Source organism: Apis laboriosa, unplaced genomic scaffold (genome assembly GCF_014066325.1).
Source record: "Apis laboriosa isolate Shangri-la unplaced genomic scaffold, ASM1406632v1 scaffold112_cov148, whole genome shotgun sequence".
NCBI classification, from domain to species: domain Eukaryota; kingdom Metazoa; phylum Arthropoda; class Insecta; order Hymenoptera; family Apidae; genus Apis; species Apis laboriosa.
Window position 1 is genome coordinate 1114117 of NW_025220865.1, and position 20763 is coordinate 1134879.

Consider the following 20763-nt stretch of genomic DNA (forward strand, 5'->3'; position numbering starts at 1 on the left):
TTCCTAACGTAATAGGAATTTTATGGGGAGGGACTATAGTAACGAGAGGGTTAAATCGTGGAAGAAAGTGTCTCTCTCCCACTTCCACAATACCCATCAGATTTGCCAGACGCGGAAACAAACGCCTCGTCCTCGCGCTCCTTCCAACCCCTCTCCCCCCTCCGCTATCGATTTTAACCTTGGCTCTGCGGATTTATTTTGGCCCCGTTCCTTTGTGCGCAAGAATGCCGCATGTCTTCATGAAGAAAATAGCTTCCCTTTGCCGCGAGCCTAGACAATGGACCGGCGGGGGAACAGGAAGTTGGCGAGACTTTGAGATAATAGCCATCCGTGTTAATGGTGGCTTGATACGTAAGTAATGATGGTTTCCACGAGTTGGCTTCGTTTCGAAAAAAAACTTTCGAATGCCACTTTCAAATCGAACGAAAATGGAGAGGAAATCCCATTTTGAAGGGGGTTAAAAAAGAAAAAAAAAAAAAGAATTTCTTAAATCTATTTTTACAGGGGAAAATTTAATTCAGTTACTCGCTTGTAACGGAGAGATTTAGTATATAGAATAATCTCCCCCTCCCCCTCCCCAAATAATTGATGAACAATATCTCTAAATATAATAATAATATATAATAAATCGTTTCCAAAAATCTCCAAAATCGTCAACATTTTGAAATTCTTAGGAACAAGTGATGGTAAGCAATTTCGATATTCATGTCTCGAGGAGAAAAAAATAAAAAATTGGAAAGTAAAAATCCTTCGCTCGCGTAGGTGGCGGTGGGCTTAACGAGCCGACCACCTTCGCAGCGACTTTAATTAATACTCGCAGGATTCCGTATTCACCCATACACATCCGGATAGATATTATAAGGCGATACGAGGCGAAAGCCACGGTACACGATTCCTATCGACCGTTAATGGTAACCGATTAACGAGTGGCAACCGACGTCAAAAGCTTGTTAACGCCCACGCATTCCCGTTAATTAATTCCACGCGAATACGGGTCCTTGTTTGGGTTTTTTCGCGCCCGATTTTTCCAACGATTTTTCCACTTTCCAGCCACGATCGTGGAAATTAATTCTCCCGCTTTTTATTATTATCTTCTCCTTTCCTTTTCATGATACGTGACGTGATGTTTAGATGTAAACAATTCTCGAGTATATTTTTATATCACTTGGTTTCAATATCGCGTTAATCATTCGTTTCGTAAGAAAAAAGGTGTGTAATAAATTTATCTCATTCCCCTTTAAAGGGGAAAGAGTCGTTGGAATAATTTTCCGTACGAATTTGGAATAAAGGTTTGATAAAAATTTCGGAAATGAGATCGAAATAATTTCAAAGTGAAAGTTGGCTTATTATTATCTTCAATAATATTTTTCCAAAGCGAGGATAACTCAAAGTAGATAGGTTCGAACTGTTTTTTTCTGTTACCTATTACCTCCTTACTTTACTGCATTGCTTTGTTACACTATTATCGCTTATTATCACTCCGTTAAATGTTCGAAATTGCTTATCGAGTGAAAAGGGAAAAAAAAATAATAATGTTGCGATATTAGGGAAACGCAACGAGATGTGGGTCGACGAGCTTCGTAACAAGGAAACGCGGCCGCCATGCGAGGAAGGGGAGGGGAGGCAAGGCTTTAATTTCGATAAGGGAATAAGCGGCGGGGTGCAAAGTTGCGTTTTGCGAACACGTAGCTTTTTTCGTATCTGCCGACTTCATCAATCCAGTGGTTAAATAAATTCAACCATTTCGAGGGGGAGAGGGATGATTGAAATAAAAGTGTCGTTGGCATGAGAATGGCAATTTCTTCTTCTCTATCGTGATAACTACATCGTTGAGTTATAATATTCTTTCTTTTGCGGTTACGATTTCATCGCGGATCTTTTTAAGATATTTAAAGATTACTAAATTTTTAGTAACTTTTAAAGATTATTAAATTTTGAAAAATAATATTTTTTTTCCCTTACAGTTATTTTTTCCTTTTTAATACTCTGTTCTTCACTTTCTACTGCGAATAAAGACGGGGGGGGGGGGAAATGTTCTAAATTCGGCCAATGAATAAAATGTTACGAGCTGATGAATATTTTTAATGGATTTAGATCGATTCTATCTCGAAATATATTTTACTGATCCTTCTGTGAAAGATCGTTCTCTCGATGTTTATATAATCGCTTTTTACTATTTCGAACAATGAAGAAAAAATGTCGAAATTGTTACACGCCAGAAATATGCAACGCAATATACATATGCAATATAGGAAGGAGTACAGATTTTCCTGTATTACAATGTTGTTACGTGTTATAACTTTTCGTTTCGTTGTGCGTTCGTTGAAATCAATTTTTCGAAAAAAAAAAAAAAAAAAAAAAAAAAANATTCTCCCATTTTTCCCCCAGTATGGAAGGCAAATCGATATACGTATAAAAACATATGTAAAATAACATAACGCAGGATGATGAAAAGAAAGGGGAGGGGAAGTTACAAAAAAAAAAAAAAAAAAAGAATGAAAAGTATGGAACGAATAACTTTTTCGAGCGGTATCGGTGGTATCGTCGATGACGAAAAAACTCGATCAGACGAAGCCATTAGTTCATCAGGCATCGAATACCGGACTACATTAAATAATTGAACACTCCTCCGCTACTTCATCGATAAACGAATCGATACCCCCCCCCCAAAAAAAAAAGAACAAAAGAATCGCTTCAACATCGATAATAATAATAAAAATTTCTTTCTCGATAAGTCAAATATTATTCTTGCGATGTACCATTTTCTTCGGATCGGAAAATTTATAAATCCTAAATTGGATTATTTCTTACGATACGAAGATAAATTCACGAAGAATTAATAATAAAAAAAAAGAAACGTGTTAATCGAAATCATTCGAAGAATATGTTGAAACTTATCGAGAAAAACATGTAATTATAGAAAAACTCGTTCCAAAGTCCATATCTCTTTTCGATATCCACGAACGAAGCGAAACGATGGTGGAGACCGTTATAAGGCAGGACGAGCCGCCCACGCGAAATCGTCTTATTAATTTTCGCACGAAGGTTATCCACTCGTACTACGGTTTCCAGCACGCTCGAATAAATCAACGATATATCGATCGTCACATTGACACCGTTCCGGGAGCTTGTTATTTATTTACTATATTACGTACTCGAGTATATTTCGACTTTGCTTCTCGTTTCGATTGGAACGAGTATTAGTCGTAGACTCCTCTCTCGAGAAACATGTCGTGGATCGTCGTGTGAGCGAGAACAAAAAGGAAGATAAGAATTTGATCCTTGTGTGATGAATAATTGGAATAAATAATTGATTTTATCATTGAACGCAAAGTAATTTTTTAATCGATTTAATAAATTCGAGTCGATCACATATCGATGATTAAGAATGATTATCGATGGAAAGGTCTCGCCTTCGCCATTCTCTATTTCTTCCCACGTGGCCGTACGCGTTGAAAAAGTGAAAGTGAACTTTAAATTACACGCCTACTATACATATGTACATATAAAAATCATCGCCATTCTTATCATCGTCGTTCCTCTTCCTCGTATTCAAATTTTGCAACAAATACAAGTTTCGATGGTGAAGAAAAAACGAGAAGAGGAGAGCGAGAGGAAGAAGCGGTTACGAAGTGCCTTTTTCGAGGGATCCCAGCCTCTCCCGCCCACGCAGCAGCCCTGACACACAGTCGACAAGATCGTTTTGTTTCAACGAGCAATTTATCTGCTCCCCGCCCCCTCGTAACACGAACATCCTGAGCCCGCAACAATAGTCGGTACATTGACGGCGCGCACCGCGTCACAAGCCCAAATCGTGGCTCGTTAAACGCGGCCGACATTGGATTATTTTTCGAGCGCACAAGGGCAACGAGCGACGACAGGTTGCTCTCGTTGTATTGAAATTGATATTTCCACGAGTATCCATCAAGCTTTCCTTTTTCTTTTTTCAATAGTTAAAAAGGATTGGAGATTCTTTTCTATATATATTTCGAATTAAAACTACGTACGAAGTAAAATTTGTGGTCTGGAAAGATTAAAAGATACGACAGAGGAGAACTTGGCAATCATATAATAAGTTTTTCTCCATTAGCTTAATCTCGGACTCGTGCTCGACTTTCCAAGTAATGAATATAAATATATCGTTAGTTAGTATTAATTCGAGTAAACAAATAATTGTCGTCTTAAGAGAACAGACACGAAACTAAAGGAATTGTAATTAGATCGACAACTGCATTCCAATCGTATATTCGATCGACCTATGTGCCGCGTGGGCGACGAAACGATTGCTGGCCTGGAAAACGTCAGAGGAGGGTGTCGGCCTACGTGTTAACGTTTATCGCACGCGAATGAGCGGAATGGAACCGGTCGGTGAAGGCAGGCGCATCTCGTGCCTCCTCGGTCTCTCACGTCATTGCAGCGTGGCAGCTCGCCAAAAAAGACCCACGGGCATTAATTATTCCTCGTTTCTCAGACCAGTGGAATTACACTCCCTGGGAATCGCCCTCTCCTCGATCCTGTCGATGAGAGATTTCTTTCTTCTTCCTTTTTTTTTTTTTTCGTTTCTACTTAAGGTATTATTTTTTTTTTTTTCTCGTATTTTGGAGATTTTTTTTAATTCAATCTTCGACAAAGTGTGGTGTATATATGTATTTCGTTGAAAAAAAAAAAAAAAGTGAAGACTTAACTTGCGAATAATTTACTTGAAATTAATTGAAATTTTGATTCGATAAATTCGATACACGTTTTGTGCGCGTTAAAATGAGATTAAATATCATTAAATTTAATCTTAATTAATTCCTTAAGAAAAAAGATTAAATTTCGTTGGTAAAAATTATTTAATTATTATATTTTGTTGATTTATTGTCGATTCTAAGGATCGAACTGGAATCGATATCATCTTGGATTAAACGCGTTCGCACATGTTCCTTTTCCTCCCGTTCGTATATTTTCAAAAAATTCCTCTTTTCAATCTCAACTGATGTTCCACGTCGAGTCACGATAAATTCCAACTGGAAAATTGAAAATAGAAGAAGACACACTTTCTCCTTTTCGCGTGTCGAAAGCGTTAACCTCTCGTTCTTTTTTCATTTTTCTTTTTTCTTTTTTTTATTTTAAATCCCCTCGCTAGTAGAAATGACGCGGGTTTTTTTCACGTCGCGATAAAACAGACGCTTGTTTATGAAGGACGCTCTAAACAGCGGGTAAACACGCGCTGTTACACGCCGGAAAGTCAGCGGAAAAACGGAACCGAGCGTGGTCTTCCTCATAAATCCCGAAATGTACATAAAACGTAGAAATTTCACCGCGGTGGAATTATCGAAAAAAAAAAAAAAAGAGAAAAAGAAAAGGAACACTTGAAGAATATTTATTCTTGAATCATTGAAAAATGATCGAATACGATCGATTTCGTTATAATTATAATAATGTTTGTTGAACAGGAATTTGAATATGAATCGATTTTATCGATTGTTTTATCATGAAAAAATTGTTTTTAATGGTAAAATTACGAGAAATAAATAAATTGTTGACTTCTTAAGGAATTTAATCATTTAATGATATTTAATCTCATTTCTCGCGCACAAAACGTGTATCGAATTTATCGAATCAAAATTTTAATTAATAGTTAGTTTCATCAATAAATTATTCGCAAGTGTCTTATCACTTTTTTTTTCAATTAAATTCCTTGAAATCTTTGAGATCTTAAAAAACAAAATTAAAATTTTTTTTTTCTCCACGAGGAAATCGATATTTCCGGCAAAATTTTCGAGATATTCCGTTTTCCCGTTGGACAAAACTTTTGTACGGATAAATTTGACGTTTCTTTCGATTTTTATCATTTTCTATTTGTAAAATTAGATTTGCTTTACAACTTGTTAACAAATGAGGTGACTCGTCGATTAACGATTTATTTATCCACGAATCATTTTACATTTACCAAATCTTCTTCTTCTATTAAATGTACGCCGTGTGATATTCATGCAAATCGAGATCCCCGTTTATTAATTTTTATATTCGCTGAAACACATCATCGAAGTGAGGATACTTCGTATTTTTATTTAGTATAATATCGTTCCCTCAAAATTTGAAACATAAATGCTCCAACGAAATTTCAGTCTTCAGAAAGTCCATCATTTTTATCGAGTCGAGAAGATCAACGAGTTCGTATTATTTTTCGAAAAATAAACCTGAGCAAAAATAGTGAAGGTGTAGAAAACAAAGCTCTCTTTCTCACCCCCTTTGCGGATCCACGCGCATACACCTTCCTAAGAATCCCACTTTCTAAGAACCTGGAGAATTCACACTGATCGGCGCTCCTTTCATTTCGACCTCCTCTCCTTAAACCGGAAAAAATTCCTCGCTCGCGCCTTCCATGCGACTCTGGAGTTCGAATCTGGAGAGGAGAGAAAAAAAAAAAAAAAAAAAGAAGAAAGAACAACAGCAGGCCTGTTGTTATATCAAGCCGCTCCACTGAAAGCCCCTCCACTCGAAATCCGATCGTGAAGAACGATCGGCTTTTCGTGCCTCTTCTGCATCGGCTTCGTTCCTTCTCGCGGTTGCAGCGCATAAATTCTAATGGGAAACGAATTAAGCACTGCCCCATTTCCCCCGTGGACTCTCTCTTCTCCTCTGGTTCTGGCCGCCGTGTGAAGGATATATCATTCGATTATTCCGGGGAAAGGGCAAAGCGCGCGCTTGTTCTGTTGAGAAGAAGAAGCCTCTTCCTCCTCCTCTTCGTCGTCTATATTTCAAATATAACTTCCTCTTTTTCCTCGAGTTAGTTAGCTCCTCCTTGTGCCCTTCCGCGATTCCTTCTTCATCAGGATGAGATTCTCGATGAGAGATCTCGATGAGATGGTGGAGGAGGACCGTGTTTTCGAGAGATATCGAAGTAAAAGAATAGAGAAAGACACGTTGAAAAGTGAGGAGAGTTTGAGCAGAGAGAGTTTGAGAGCTTAAGGATCATTGCATCGAAATTAATAATCGTCGAGAAAAGAGTGATTAGAATATCTATGGTAACGATTTTTTGTCGTTGATCGATAATTGACACGATTGTTGGAACTTTGATTATAAATATTAATTCAACTCTCTGATATTTGCGACAAGGTGTTTTAATAAGGGGATGATATGAAATTGTATTGAACGATTGATCAGTTTGCACGATAATTTTAATTCTTTGCATAGGTCTGTTTCGGTCGAACCAACAACTCCTGACTCGGAGTGCATTCGGTGCGTTTGGTGGCCTCGTAAGATTACCATAAGATAATTACTCATAAGATTATACGTAAAGAGCTTAGGAACCTATTTATGAAGCGATATTCTAAAAGAAATATAAAATTCAAATATAAATATATTTCATATTCAAATATAAATAAATATTGTCGCCGTTCAGATATATAAATAAATAATATAAATATATAAATATATATATTAATATATATAAATAATATATATATAAATAATATATTAATATATTTAAATAAATATTGTTGCCGCATCGATCCAAGTGATCGAGAGTGACCGTTGGAGAGCAAAGGGTTAAAATTGGAAATAGTTCGAAATCGAGAAGATGAGCTTCTTCGCCGACCCCTCGATTCCTCTCCTTCCTTCCTTTGGTATAATAAAACGTAAATCTTCCGATTCATCCGTTCGAAGAAACGTGCTCTTTATCCCGAGATTTTCGTTCGAATATATTTAATAAACGAATTGTTATTCTCGTCGATTGAATTTTCGAACGAGAGAAAACAGGTCAGAACGGTAAATGTTTTATAAAAGAGACGTTTTTCTTTTTAACGCACTTCTATAAGATACCATAAAAGATTTTTTATTTTGTAAGACGCGGAATCTCCTCTACGAAAATTCGACGATTTCACAACTCGCAAACTTCTTTCGAGACGAAACGAATCGTCTCATCGACGAACCTGATATTTCGTATTTCTTCCCCGAAGCGAAACGAAGGAAGAGATTTCTACCCTCCTCCCTTTCTCCCTCCCCTCCCCTCCCCTCTCTTTATTCCCTCGGCGCGTGAATTCCAACGGGAAACGAATTAAGCTCTTTTCCCTTTACCCCCAACCACACGAGCCACTCCTCTCGAGAACCGAGAACCGTCTCTCAAACCCGCGCGAAGCTTTACCCCCATTTTGCCCTGTGAAAAAATTCGACCGTTTCCAACGAGATCTCCTTCAGGCCACCGTACTTCTCACCGATATTTTAGTGATTCGAGTCGTATAAGAATGATCTGTCGCATCATTTGTTTCCATCATTACGTTCCTCGCCACTCTGTGTATGATTGTTAAAATTTCTCCCTTAATTCGTTCCAATTCGAGAAGAAATGTGGAAGAGTTGTGCTTTAACGAGTCTTATAGCAGATATATAGGAGTAGAGTTTCGTGTAGAGTGTTAATCTCTTTAAAGGATAAATACAAAATATTCGTAAATGTTGAATTCTATTTATATAATGCATAAATTGGAATTTTAATTTTATTAATATATCAATAGCAGCAGCGTTTATAGGTTATGTTCTTTCTTGAGGTCAAGTATGATATTAGTTTTACATTCTTCAAATCATTTTTTTAATAAACTTGTTACATTATTCGACTACTTACAAAGAATCTTTTTACAAAGAATTTGGAAAGTGTAATAATATTGCACAGGGTGTGATAAAATTCTTATAAAAGTAATAGAAAAATGGTTTATTAAAAAGATTATTTAGAATGTAAAACATTCAAAGCATTCTATACAAAGCTGAGGTTGGTCAGGACAATTTAGACAAAAAGTTATTGTCTGCTACATGATTCATTAAGACACAACTCTTTCATTTTTCTTCTTGGAATTAGGAACAGAAATTTTAATAGAAAAATGGTTTATTAAAAAGATTATTTAGAATGTAAAACTTTAAAGCATTCTATACAAAGCTGAGGACAATTTAGACAAAAAGTTGTTGTTTGTTACATGATTCACTAAGACACAACTCTTTCATTTTTCTTCTTGGAACGAATTAGGAAATTTTAATAGAAAAATGGTTTATTAAAAAGATCATTTAGAATGTGAAACTTTAAAGCATTCTATACAAAGCTGAGGACAATTTAGACAAAAAGTTGTTGTCTGCTACATGATTCAGACATAATTCTTTCATTTTTCTTCTTGGAATAAATTAGGAACAGAAATTTTAATAGAAAAATGGTTTATTAAAAAGATTATTTAGAATGTGAAACTTTGAAGCATTCTATACAAAGCTGAGGTTGGTCAGGACAATTTGGACAAAAAGTTGTTGTCTACTACATGATTCACTAAGACACAACTTTTTGTCAGGACAATTTGGACAAAAAGTTGTTGTCTGCTACATGATTCACTAAGACACAATTCTTTCATTTTTCTTCTTGGAACGAATTAGGAAATTTTAAGAGAAAAATGGTTTATTAAAAAGATTATTTAGAATGTAAAACTTCAAAGCATTTTATATAAATCTGAGGTTAGTCAGGACAATTTGGACAAAAAGTTGTTGTCTGCTACATGATTCACTAAAACACAATTCTTTCATTTTTCTTCTTGGAACGAATTTAGGAAATTTTAAGAGAAAAATGGTTTATTAAAAAGATTATTTAGAATGTGAAACTTTAAAGCATTCTATATAAAGCTGAGGTTGGTCAGAACAATTTGGACAAAATGTTGTTGTCTGCTACATGATTCACTAAGACACAACTCTTTCATTTTCCTTCTTCAACGAATTAGGAACAGAAATTTTAACCTGGAGGAACGTAAAGATAGAAAGAAATGATGCGACAGATTATTCCTGCATTGCTAAAATATCAATGAGAGTTGGCCTGAAGGAGATCTCGTTGGAAACGCGCGTGTCAAGGGAGGAGGAAGGAGAAGGAGAGGAAATAGGCAGATGTGAACGCATGTATCCAATCGTGCACACGCCCCATATGCAGATTTGAGCATTGTTGAAATAAGATATATCGAGTAACGTAGTCCTTCCCCCTCCCCACAATTTCTCTTGCGTCCAAAGTAAATTAACTCTTTCTATTTCGTTGAGAAAAAGGAAATCGCACGATCACTTAAAACGTGGTAGTACGTAGTCGAAGGGATCGACCCCTAACCTTTCTCCGCAACCCTGAAGTCACAGCCTTCACCTCGAGCCCTGTTCCAGCCAGGCAACGCTGCCAACCGTCGCCTCTCCCTCCTCTGGCTTCCAATTAAAATCGTTTTCGTCCTCTCTTTTTGCAAGATTTTTCTCCTCCATGGCACCCTCTCCTCATTAGTAATTTTAATCCCTTCGAGCAAAACGAAATTTTGTATCGATTTTCTAATTGGAAAATTTTTAGAGAAGAAGAATTTGAAGGAGTAAATCGGGGGAGGAGGTTAATCGACGTGTCTTTCTCTTTCTTGGAATTTTTTACGTTGCCTCGAGAAATATAATACGATACGAAATTCTTCTCTAATCGTAATAATCGTTGCACCATTTTCGAATTAATCATTTCAACGCGTGAAAGAGGTATGCTATGCAAAAGTTGATCGATCGGAGAGAAAAAAGGAAATCTCTTTGATGATGGAACTATTTAGATAATTCGACGCAACAAAGCTCGTTTTCGGGTTTCGATTGCATTAGGTTGGATCGATTTCGAGGGAGGGAAAAAAATTATTATTCTTCTCTTGTTGAATCTGGTTTCGATCGAACGAGCGAACTCTCGGATAGCGCCACTTTAACCGGGGCCGGCTATATTTCGTCGAAACGCAATTCAATTACGGCAAATTGATACAGTGGCGGGGGCGCTGCAGTGCCGGCAAATTTTCGCGAGAACTTTGGAATCGCTAACCGATCAACCGTGCTCTCCCTATTATTATTATATACAACTAAATGCCGCGGTGTCGCCCATAAATTATCGGCCACCCCCGTCGATACTCTCCCTCGTCAATCTCGAATCTCGAGGGTACGAGTTCGAGAGGATATCCTCGCCCACCGGTTTTCCAATTTTAAAACGATTTTATCGATTTGAGACAAGGTTCGAGAGGTAAAAATAATAATTTCACGTAATAAGTTAAGTATTTTTGAATGACGAGGGTGAAAGAATGAGAAATATAAAATATATTTTTGTATTAAATAATTGGTGGATTAAGTCTTCCAAATCTTTAAATTCGTCGTTTAATACTCTCGATATATCATCCTCGAGCTCTCGAATATTCTAACTTGCGATATTTATTTATTTACACGTCTCGAGAAATATAAAATATATTTCTATATTAAATAATTGATGAATTAAATCTTTCAAATCTTTAAATTTCGGAGATTGGAGAAGATTCGTCGTTAGATCACAGTTTAACACTCTCGATATATTGTCCATTCCTCGAATTTTCTATTCGAATATTCTAACTTGCGATATTTATTTATTTTTATTTTTTTCTTTCGCTCGCAATTTGTCTTCAATCTCAACGTAATAATGTTGAATCGACTCGTCTTAAGAAATATAAAATATATTTCTATATTAAATAATTGGTGAATTAAATCTTTCAAATCTTTAAATTTAGAGAAGATTCGTCGTTTAATACTCTCGATATATCATCCACTCCTCGAACTCTCGAATATTCTAACTTGCGATATTTATTTATTTACGTTATTTTTATTTTCGCCTTCGCCCGCAACTTGTTTTCAACGTAATAATAAATGTTGAATCGACTCGTCTCGAGAAATATAAAATATATTTCTATATTAAATAATTGGTGGATTAACTCTTTCAAATATTCAAACTTGCTCAATATTTATTTACACGCGTTATTTTTATTTTTCCCCTTCGCTCGCAACTTGTCTTCAATCTCAACGTAATAATAAATGTTGAATCGACTCGTCTCAGGATAGGCAGAGGATCGTGTATTTTAAATTAAGGGCCCTTTCGACACGCGTCAAAAATTATTCTTTCGATAATATTTTCGTGCGGAGAGGGCCTGCTGGAGAAGAAGGCTGGATCTACGAGAGTATATGATTATCTCGCGACGAGGCAAGGGAGAGGGGGGTCGTAATTCACATTCCAAAGTCACGAGCTTCTTCCGGAAGGAAACGTTTCCAGTCGAGACACGTCGAGGTCTTGCCTTTTTACGGACAAAACCTCTCTATCTCTTTCTGTCTTTCTCTCTCTCTCTCTCTCTCTCTATCTATCTATCTATCTATCTATCTATCTGGAAAGTTTCGCTGTCAAAGTTTGAAAGTTTGATCGACTTTGATCGGTCGCTCTGAAAATTTACCGTGCTATTCATGTTATTTCGATGCTTCATCCTCGAATATGTTATGTGAAAACGCGAAACTTTGATGCATTATCTATTAATATATATATATATATATATATATATATATATATTTTTTCCCCTCCATGAGACAACGAAGCTCGATAGTTAGCACGTAATTATAAAAGAGGATGGAAATCACAAAGCACTATTTATAGTTGTTCCTTGGTGATCGATGGTAGCGATTGATTAATTTATTTAAATACGTCGTTGTCGAGAGTCGAGGTCGAGATCTGACATAAACAAAGATCTGACAGGAATTATAAAAAAAAAAAGAAAAAAAACATTTCATTAAAAATTCGAACTTGTAACGAAGGATACATCCCGCCCTGGGGGAATGAATAAATAAACTACAAGGGGGGAGAGGGAGGGAGGGGAGGAGGGGAAGAGGACATCCATAGATTTTCAGTTTATTTATTTTATATTATATTATTATTTATTTTATTTATTTCTCATTTTTATTTACAACCCTCAATTACTTTAATTAACAAACACTCTCGAGTCTCTATTTTATTATATACTCCTCGCCTCCTCCCCCCAAAAAATACCCTCGAAAAGAGAAGAGATTAAAAAAAAAAGGGGGGAAAAAAAAAAAATGAAACGAAGCGATAACATTTTTCACGGCCAATTCGAGCGGCCGCATTTCATATGCAATTGTTCCTCGTTCCGATCTCGTTTCGTGGATTCCCATGGCGACGATTTTCTCTCTTTCTCTCTCTCTCTCTTTCTCTTTTTCTCTCCCCCACTCACGACTTACGCGGAAGCGTAATTTTTACCCTTCTCTTCCTCGATACAGTATTAATTCTAGGTTCGAAAGCTAATCCAGAGGCGGCTAACCCTTGGTCCATTTTCCTCCGCACCCCAAAATACTTCGATCTCGTCTCCCTCTTCTCCCTCGATACGTGACCGAATCATTTTCTCTCTCTCTCTCCCTCCTCCACTGTTCGCTTCTGAACGATTTAACATTTTAGCAAGGCGACGATTTTTCGTGGAAAAATTAATCCACCCTTGGCGGATTCGTTATCACGAGAGAGATAGGGAGACGAGAAAGGGGGAGAGTTTTCTATTAGGAATAGAAACTTTTGATCGAGTAAAAATATTTTACAAATGGATACTCTTTGGAGAGTAAGGTTTCTCGTATTTCTCAAAGTGTATACGTACGAATCAACTTTTCTAAGAAATCGTTCTCGATTCATCGATGTAAATTTTCGAGTTCGATCGAGTTAGTGTGAGTTTATTTTTCTTTTTTTTTTTTTTTTTTTTTCTTTTTTCTTTAAACAAACTACGACGGTTTACAATCAGCCCGTTGTGTCCCTTCCACGGGGAGGCCGGGTGGAAATTGAAACGAAACATGGCCGGTTACGGAAATTCTCGATCGACAATTGTTAAAGCGCCGCTTCGAAAAACATTTAATTCGATTTCACGGATGGCTTTGTCCCGCCCGTGATTTTTCCAGTCTTTTTAAGGTCTTTTTCGGGGAAAATCGCGACTTTCTTTTTAATCTCGCAATCACCCCTTCTCCAATCCAAAATGGAGATATTATAATATCTCGTTCTTTCTTCTCTGCCGATTTTTTCAACTCTCCTATTAAACGAAATCGCAACATCTAATTAAATACGGGTCTAATTAATTGATTTTTCAACAAGCATCGTGCTGTACATTAATTCCTTGCGCTCCAGGCAAGCTTTTTCGAACCAACAATGATTTCTTCCCCCACCCTGTTCCGTGAATTTCTTAGTTTTCTTTCTGAAACGATTTCACGCGCGAATCAACGTATAAAGAAATGTGCAAAGAAAGAAAATCGTTGTTTCGCGCGTTTATTTTAATAATAAAATAATTATCAAGATGCGTCCTCAGTATCAGAATAATACAATTCGAATAACGTGCTCTCACATTCATCGTCTATATTATTCTTATTTTTCATCTTTCAGTTTCTCAATAGAAATAATTTCGTTATTTAGTAACGAGAAATCAAACTCCATGATATTCCATCACAAAAATAATCTTTGAAAATAATATCTCTATTCCCAACCTGACCGTCAAAACTCGGACCAACTTGGAAAATATTCGAATCACGGTGTCCAATTCGAGGCAAACAAAACCTGACCTTTCAATAGTACATCATTCCATTTTATAAGATTATATATAATCTTTATAAGATTATACGTAAAGATATTTTAAATAATCGTATCCAAGTGATAGATTTGGAGTCACCATTCGAGGTGACTCTTGAACGGCGACAATATTTATTTACGTTCGATTTTCTTAGAATATCGCTTCGTAAATAGGTTCCTAAGCTCTTTACGTGTAATCTTATCTTACGAGATCACTGAACTTGCGCCTGGTTTAAAATTATTCCCACGTAGAAGAAATTAGGAATCGATGCGAATTACTTCCTAACTTGATCACCCCTAAAAATCAAAAAAACTTGCCCCCTCTCTACGTAGACGAAACCAACCACCCCTCCACTCCATCAAGCAGCCAGCCAACTGGGTTGGTGGCGAGTGCCGGCCACCATTACCTTCTTGATTCGAAGAGTTGCGCGTGCAAGGGAAGAAAGGGAAGGAAAAGAAAGGGAAGGAAAGCTTGCTTCTCAGGTATACGCTTCTCTAATAAATTCCATTAGACACGGCCTCTTTGGCGTCCCTTACATTGTGTTACGCGTTCCTCCATTTTGAATGGGCGCGCATCCATTACGCGGCCGGGTGCGACAACAAGGTCCCCTCGAAAACGCGATGACGTTTACGTTTGGAAGGATCCTTACGGGGAGAAAGGATCTATCGGGCGAGGATAATTCGAGGATTGAAGGAGGAGGAGGAGGAGGAGGGTACTCGTCCTTTGTATCGTCCTCGAGTGGTCGTAGCAGCGGTTCGTTTCCACCTTTCCACGTTGCTCTTTTCCTTTGGAAAGACACCGTGGATCGACGCGAGGGAAGAATGGGATCGGCGTGTAACGATCACCGCTCCCGCCGATCTATTAGGAAGAATAACTATTCGATGCTTCTTCCGTTTCGATGCTTTCGCCGAGAATCGTTGCGGAGAGCGGCCGCTTCTTCTTCTTCTTCTTCTTTTTTTTTTTCTTTGAGCGTATGGGTTTTTTGCCAAGTTATCCCTTGGAATTGAACACGTGATTGATTTTGCTACGCGTTTGTTATGCTACGAAATAGAGAATATTCTCTGTTCGTAGAATAGAGCAGGCACGTGGTTCAAATTTTTTCTTCTCCAATTAACACGTTGACTGTCACGTTGTATTAAATGTACTCCATTACTTCTACCGATATTTTAGTAATGTCTGATGGTCGCAAGAATCATGTCTCGCATCATTTGTTTCCATCATTACTATTCGCGTCCACAATAGAAGATCAATTATTATTGATAATAATAATTGTATTGACAAGTAGTACTGATTTATATAGTATATTTTGAATATTTTAATTTGGATAGTTTGGATAATATGACTGTCGAATGCCATTCGACTAATCGTAACAAGTCTGCTTCTTAGATTATTATATAAAAATTTATTATATTATTATATTATAAATTATTATAGGGTGAGCAGATAATCATGTCCAATGGTCAGAGCACGATATGTTCATAAACTATCTAATTGTCGTATCACCATGATCCGCAATAAAAGTATTGATAATAATAATTGTATCGATAATAGTATTGAATAGTAGTACTGATTTATATAGTATATTTTGGATATTTTAATTTGGATAGTTTGGATAATATGACTGTCGAATGCTCTTCGATTAAACAAGTGTACTTCTTAGATTATTATATAAAAATTTATTATATTATTATATTATAAATTATTATAGGGTGAGCAGATAATCATGTCCAATGGTCAGAGCACGATATGTTCATAAATCTAATTGTCGTATCACCATAATCTGCAATAGAAGTATTGGTAATAATAATTGTATCGACAATTGATTTATATAGTATATTTTGGATATTTTAATTTGGATAATTTGGATAATATGACTGTCGAATGCTCTTCGACTAATCGTAACAAGTCTGCTTCTTAGATTATTATATAAAAATTTATTATATTATTATATTATAAATTATTATAGGGTGAGCAGATAATCATGTCCAATGGTCAGAGAAGTATTGGTAATAGTAATTGTATCGACAATTGATTTATATAGTATATTTTGGATATTTTAATTTGGATAATTTGATAATATTGATAATAATAATAATAATTGTATCGACAATAGTATTGAATAGTAGTACTGATTTATATAGTATATTTTGGATATTTTAATTTGGATAGTTTGGATAATATGACTGTCGAATGCTCTTCGACTAATCGTAACAAGTCTGCTTCTTAGATTATTATATAAAAATTTATTATATTATTATATTATAAATTATTATAGGGTGAGCAGATAATCATGTCCAATGGTCAGAGCACGATATGTTCATAAACTATCTAATTGTCGTATCACCATGATCCGCAATAAAAGTATTGATAATAATAATTGTATCGATAATAGTATTGAATAGTAGTACTGATTTATATAGTATATTTTGGATATTTTAATTTGGATAGTTTGGATAATATGACTGTCGAATGCTCTTCGATTAAACAAGTGTACTTCTTAGATTATTATATAAAAATTTATTATATTATTATATTATAAATTATTATAGGGTGAGCAGATAATCATGTCCAATGGTCAGAGAAGTATTGGTAATAGTAATTGTATCGACAATTGATTTATATAGTATATTTTGGATATTTTAATTTGGATAATTTGGATTATAATTTAGATAATGTTCTTTAAACTAACAAATATACTTCTTAGTTTAGAATTGTATATAAATTATTCGTGTGGCTTGTCTATTAGAGTCACAATAGGTAATCGTGTCCGATGGTCAGAGCACGATATGTTCATAAACTATCTACTCACCATGAGATTCGTGACACCTCAAAATTGGAAGATTTAGAGAATTATTAGCCGCAAAATTATCTGAATAATACAACGAAACTTTGTCAACATAATATCGCAAATTGTGTTATTCAGATAAACACAATAGATAAAAGATGATGATCAATCAATCAAACGCAGGAATTTAAAAAAGACAACAACTTTTTGTCCAATTTATCCGGATCCTTTGTATAGAACCTCAGCTTTGTATAGAATGTTTTAAAATGTTTTACATTCAAAATTATTTTTTTATTATTTTTATAACAATTTAATAATTTTATTACATCCTACAAAATATCTTTCCAAACACCTACGAAAATCATTCATAAGTAGTCAAATATGGGTGACAGTCAACGTGTTAATTAAATAATAAACATACAGATTTTTGGATGAAGAGATTACGATACGATTATTCTCGAAATCAGTTTTAAATTTCGAGGAAGAAGTTTATATTCTGCGTAAATAGATTCTCCTCTCTCTCTCTCTCTCTCTCTCTCTCTCTCTCTCTCTCTCTCGTATGGAAAGTAATAACGGGAAATTTCACGAGAGTCGTAAAGATAGCCGATTCGTTCTTCCATGGAGCGGTGTTACGGCCGTTGTGTCAACGGCAATTTACATGTCCCGGCGTTCTTGGTCGATGCACGCCACCGGGAACGCGAAATGGCGGCTGCCCCTCCGGGGGGGAAACGTCGAAAACTGAAGAAAGTTGGCTCGTAAAAGGGTCGAGTGCTCTTGGATGAAGGGTGGAGGGGTGGAGGAGGGAAATGGAGGAAGAGGGAGAGAACGATTAGTCAGGGGGGGGAGAAAAAGTGTTTCTGGATCTTTGTCGCGCCTATGAACGAAAACTTCTACTTTTCTTATGCCACAGCTAACTCGCCTCTCTTCCTCTCCTCTCCCCTTCTCTTGCTTACTAGTTTCCTTTATTCCGTTCAGAGTCTTCTTCTATTCGTTGCGTAGGTAACCGATCGAATGTCGGAGGAACTGTTCTCTCAGAGGCGTAAAAAAAGAAAGAAAGAAAGAAAGAAAGAAAGAAAGAAAGAAAAAGGGAAAGGATCCAGTTCATTGGCCAATATAAGAGAACGTAAAAAAAGAGCACGGCTCGAGTTTCTTCCGACGGTCACCCTATACGGGAGATCGGTCTGTTAGGCGTTTTAGATTGTACTCGATGCAATGTGCGTGAGAGAGAGGGAGAGAGGGTGCTTAAGAAATGGGCTTATAATCGACTCGAAGAATCTGGTTCTCTTTCCGTTCTACTTTTCGAGTATCGAGGCATAGAAATGAATCGCGTTCCAAACTTATGAAAGATTCGCGCCGCCTCGAGATAATAAATAATACGATATCCAGTAATTTTAATCCCTTTACTTTCCCTTATTATATATCCTCAAAAATTCGTATCGCAACTTCGAAAAAAAAAAAAAATCAAACGAAACAAGATTTGAAAGATTTTTAAACGGGTCAAGATTCATCTCGATAATAAAAATTTAGAATTCGACCCGCCTTCGTCGAATAACATTCATCATCAAGTTTCGATAAAGCAATAAAATATATATATATATATATATATATATCATCATCGATCTTTTCACGAAACTGTATCTGTGGGATGGAAGCTCGTAAAAATTGTTGCAAAAATTTTAACAGAGATAACCCCTGTGTATTGCATTGGCTCTCGGGGATAAAAAAAAAAAAATAAAAAAAATAAAAAACGGTAACGCATCTTCCGTTATAAATGTGCTTTTCGAAAAAAAGGAGGAAGAGAGAGACGGGGGGAGGGGGGGGGGGGAAAGGAGAGTACGGGTGACATTGTTATACCTGGCATGGATGGAGAAAAAAAAGCTGGGGGCCGCTGCTTTCGAAAAATGTTCATTTCGCATGGTTGCGCAAGGGGGGGAGAGAGAGAGAGAGATAGATAGATAGATAGATAGATAGAGAGAGAGAGGCGCCCGCGATTCTGGGTCACTCGACCTCGTGTAATCCCTGTAACAGAGTCCGCCTGTGTGAAACGTGCCTGATCGCGAGATCGGCTCAACCCTTTCGCCCCGATGGAAACCACCTGGCCACCTGCCCGGGATTACGCGCAGTCATTGTTCCGTCCTCGATTTTCCTCCTGGAAGGATGATCGTTAGTGAAAAAATTGTTATTTTTTTTTTTTTTTTTTTTTCCCCCCAAGTTGAATCGAATCGGTTCTTACGATGCTTTCGATAGATAGCATCGTAGTTGTCTTTCGAGATTGCTTTTTCCCGCGATCCGATCGATTTGATAGGGGTTGGAAACGAGGGAATTGGAAGGAATTGAAGTTTGGGGATCGGATTGAATTTCGAAGCGGAAGATATTTGCGGGTTCATCCTCGAACAGGAAATTATTACTCGTTATACTTTGACAGAAGATTGTATTAAAAATTGTTATTACAACGTTTATTATTATTCCCAAAATGTTGCAAGTGATTGTGCTGTTGGAAAAATTATATCTGACCAAATCTTATGATCGAATGAAGATCGTTTCTTTGTGAACCGATCATATAAATCGTCCAAATTATAACTCCAAATCTTCTATACGAATTTACTATAAATTAAGAAAAGTTTGATTTGAATCTTACAATTAAAAAGATCGTGATGAATCAATCATATGCTTTCCCTTTCCACGAATACAATTTATTATAAACTAAGAAAAATGATTTGTCGATTGCAGGTTAAATCTTTAAAATCAATTAATTATTTAACTATATTCTATCGATCCAATCATCCGATCCAATATGATTGCAAAATTTTATTCTTTTAAACTTCTTCATGAATGAATTTACTAATTTAAATATACTAATAAAATAGGAAAAATAGTTTGATTGTCAGTTGTAGGCTGTTTGTTGAACAATGAATCTCTTTCCAAGAATACAATTTACTGTAAATCTTTATGGACCCAATCATGGTATATAAATCATCCAATATGATCACCTTGCACTCACTTTTAAACTTCCTTCCCATTTCAAGTGCTATTTACACAGCACTAAGAGAAGTGGTTTCGGTTGCAGGGTGTTTGTTGGACAATTCGGCGCCGCGGGGCCCGCCCGATGTGCCTCCGCGTAATCCTACAATGAGTCGCGTCAACGGAAGATTGCCAGGAAGTCACGCAGCCAGCGACCACGAGCGTGATCCCGACCTCCAGCCATCCTGCCTCGTACGCACCTCATCCGGCGGCTTTTACAGTATACCAAGTGAGTGTCTAAGGGTTGTGTGTCCGTCCAGTGATTGCTCGGTGGTGGAAAAAACGGTGCTCGAAAGATATTCCTATCTCGAAAATTCTTGACCATTCGTGCGTATTTAATTCTGCTCGAACGCGTAAAAGTATTAATTGAATAATTAGACAGATTTGGAGATCGGTAATCAATTCAAGTGATTGGTAAAAGCAGTGGATTATTAGATTCTATATACTTTCTAGAGAAAGTATATAGTGAATTTCATTGATTGGCTTCTGGATCTTTCAACTATCGCATTGAAATTAAACTCGAGGAAGATCGTCAGCGTCTGCGATATTTTTTTTTTTTTTTTTTTT

The 20763-nt window shown here is 36.5% G+C and overlaps 1 protein-coding gene across 4 annotated transcripts in view; it reads left to right on the plus strand.

The window, feature by feature from the left end:
• LOC122714048 (teneurin-m) overlaps positions 1 to 20763 on the plus strand; it is a 604012-nt gene that overhangs the window by 555762 nt on the left and 27487 nt on the right. For all 4 annotated transcript variants that reach the window (XM_043935045.1, XM_043935059.1, XM_043935052.1 and 1 more), the window contains one exon: positions 20243 to 20425. In XM_043935045.1, the coding sequence (XP_043790980.1) occupies positions 20243 to 20425 (183 nt within the window). The remainder of the gene's footprint in view (positions 1 to 20242; positions 20426 to 20763) is intronic.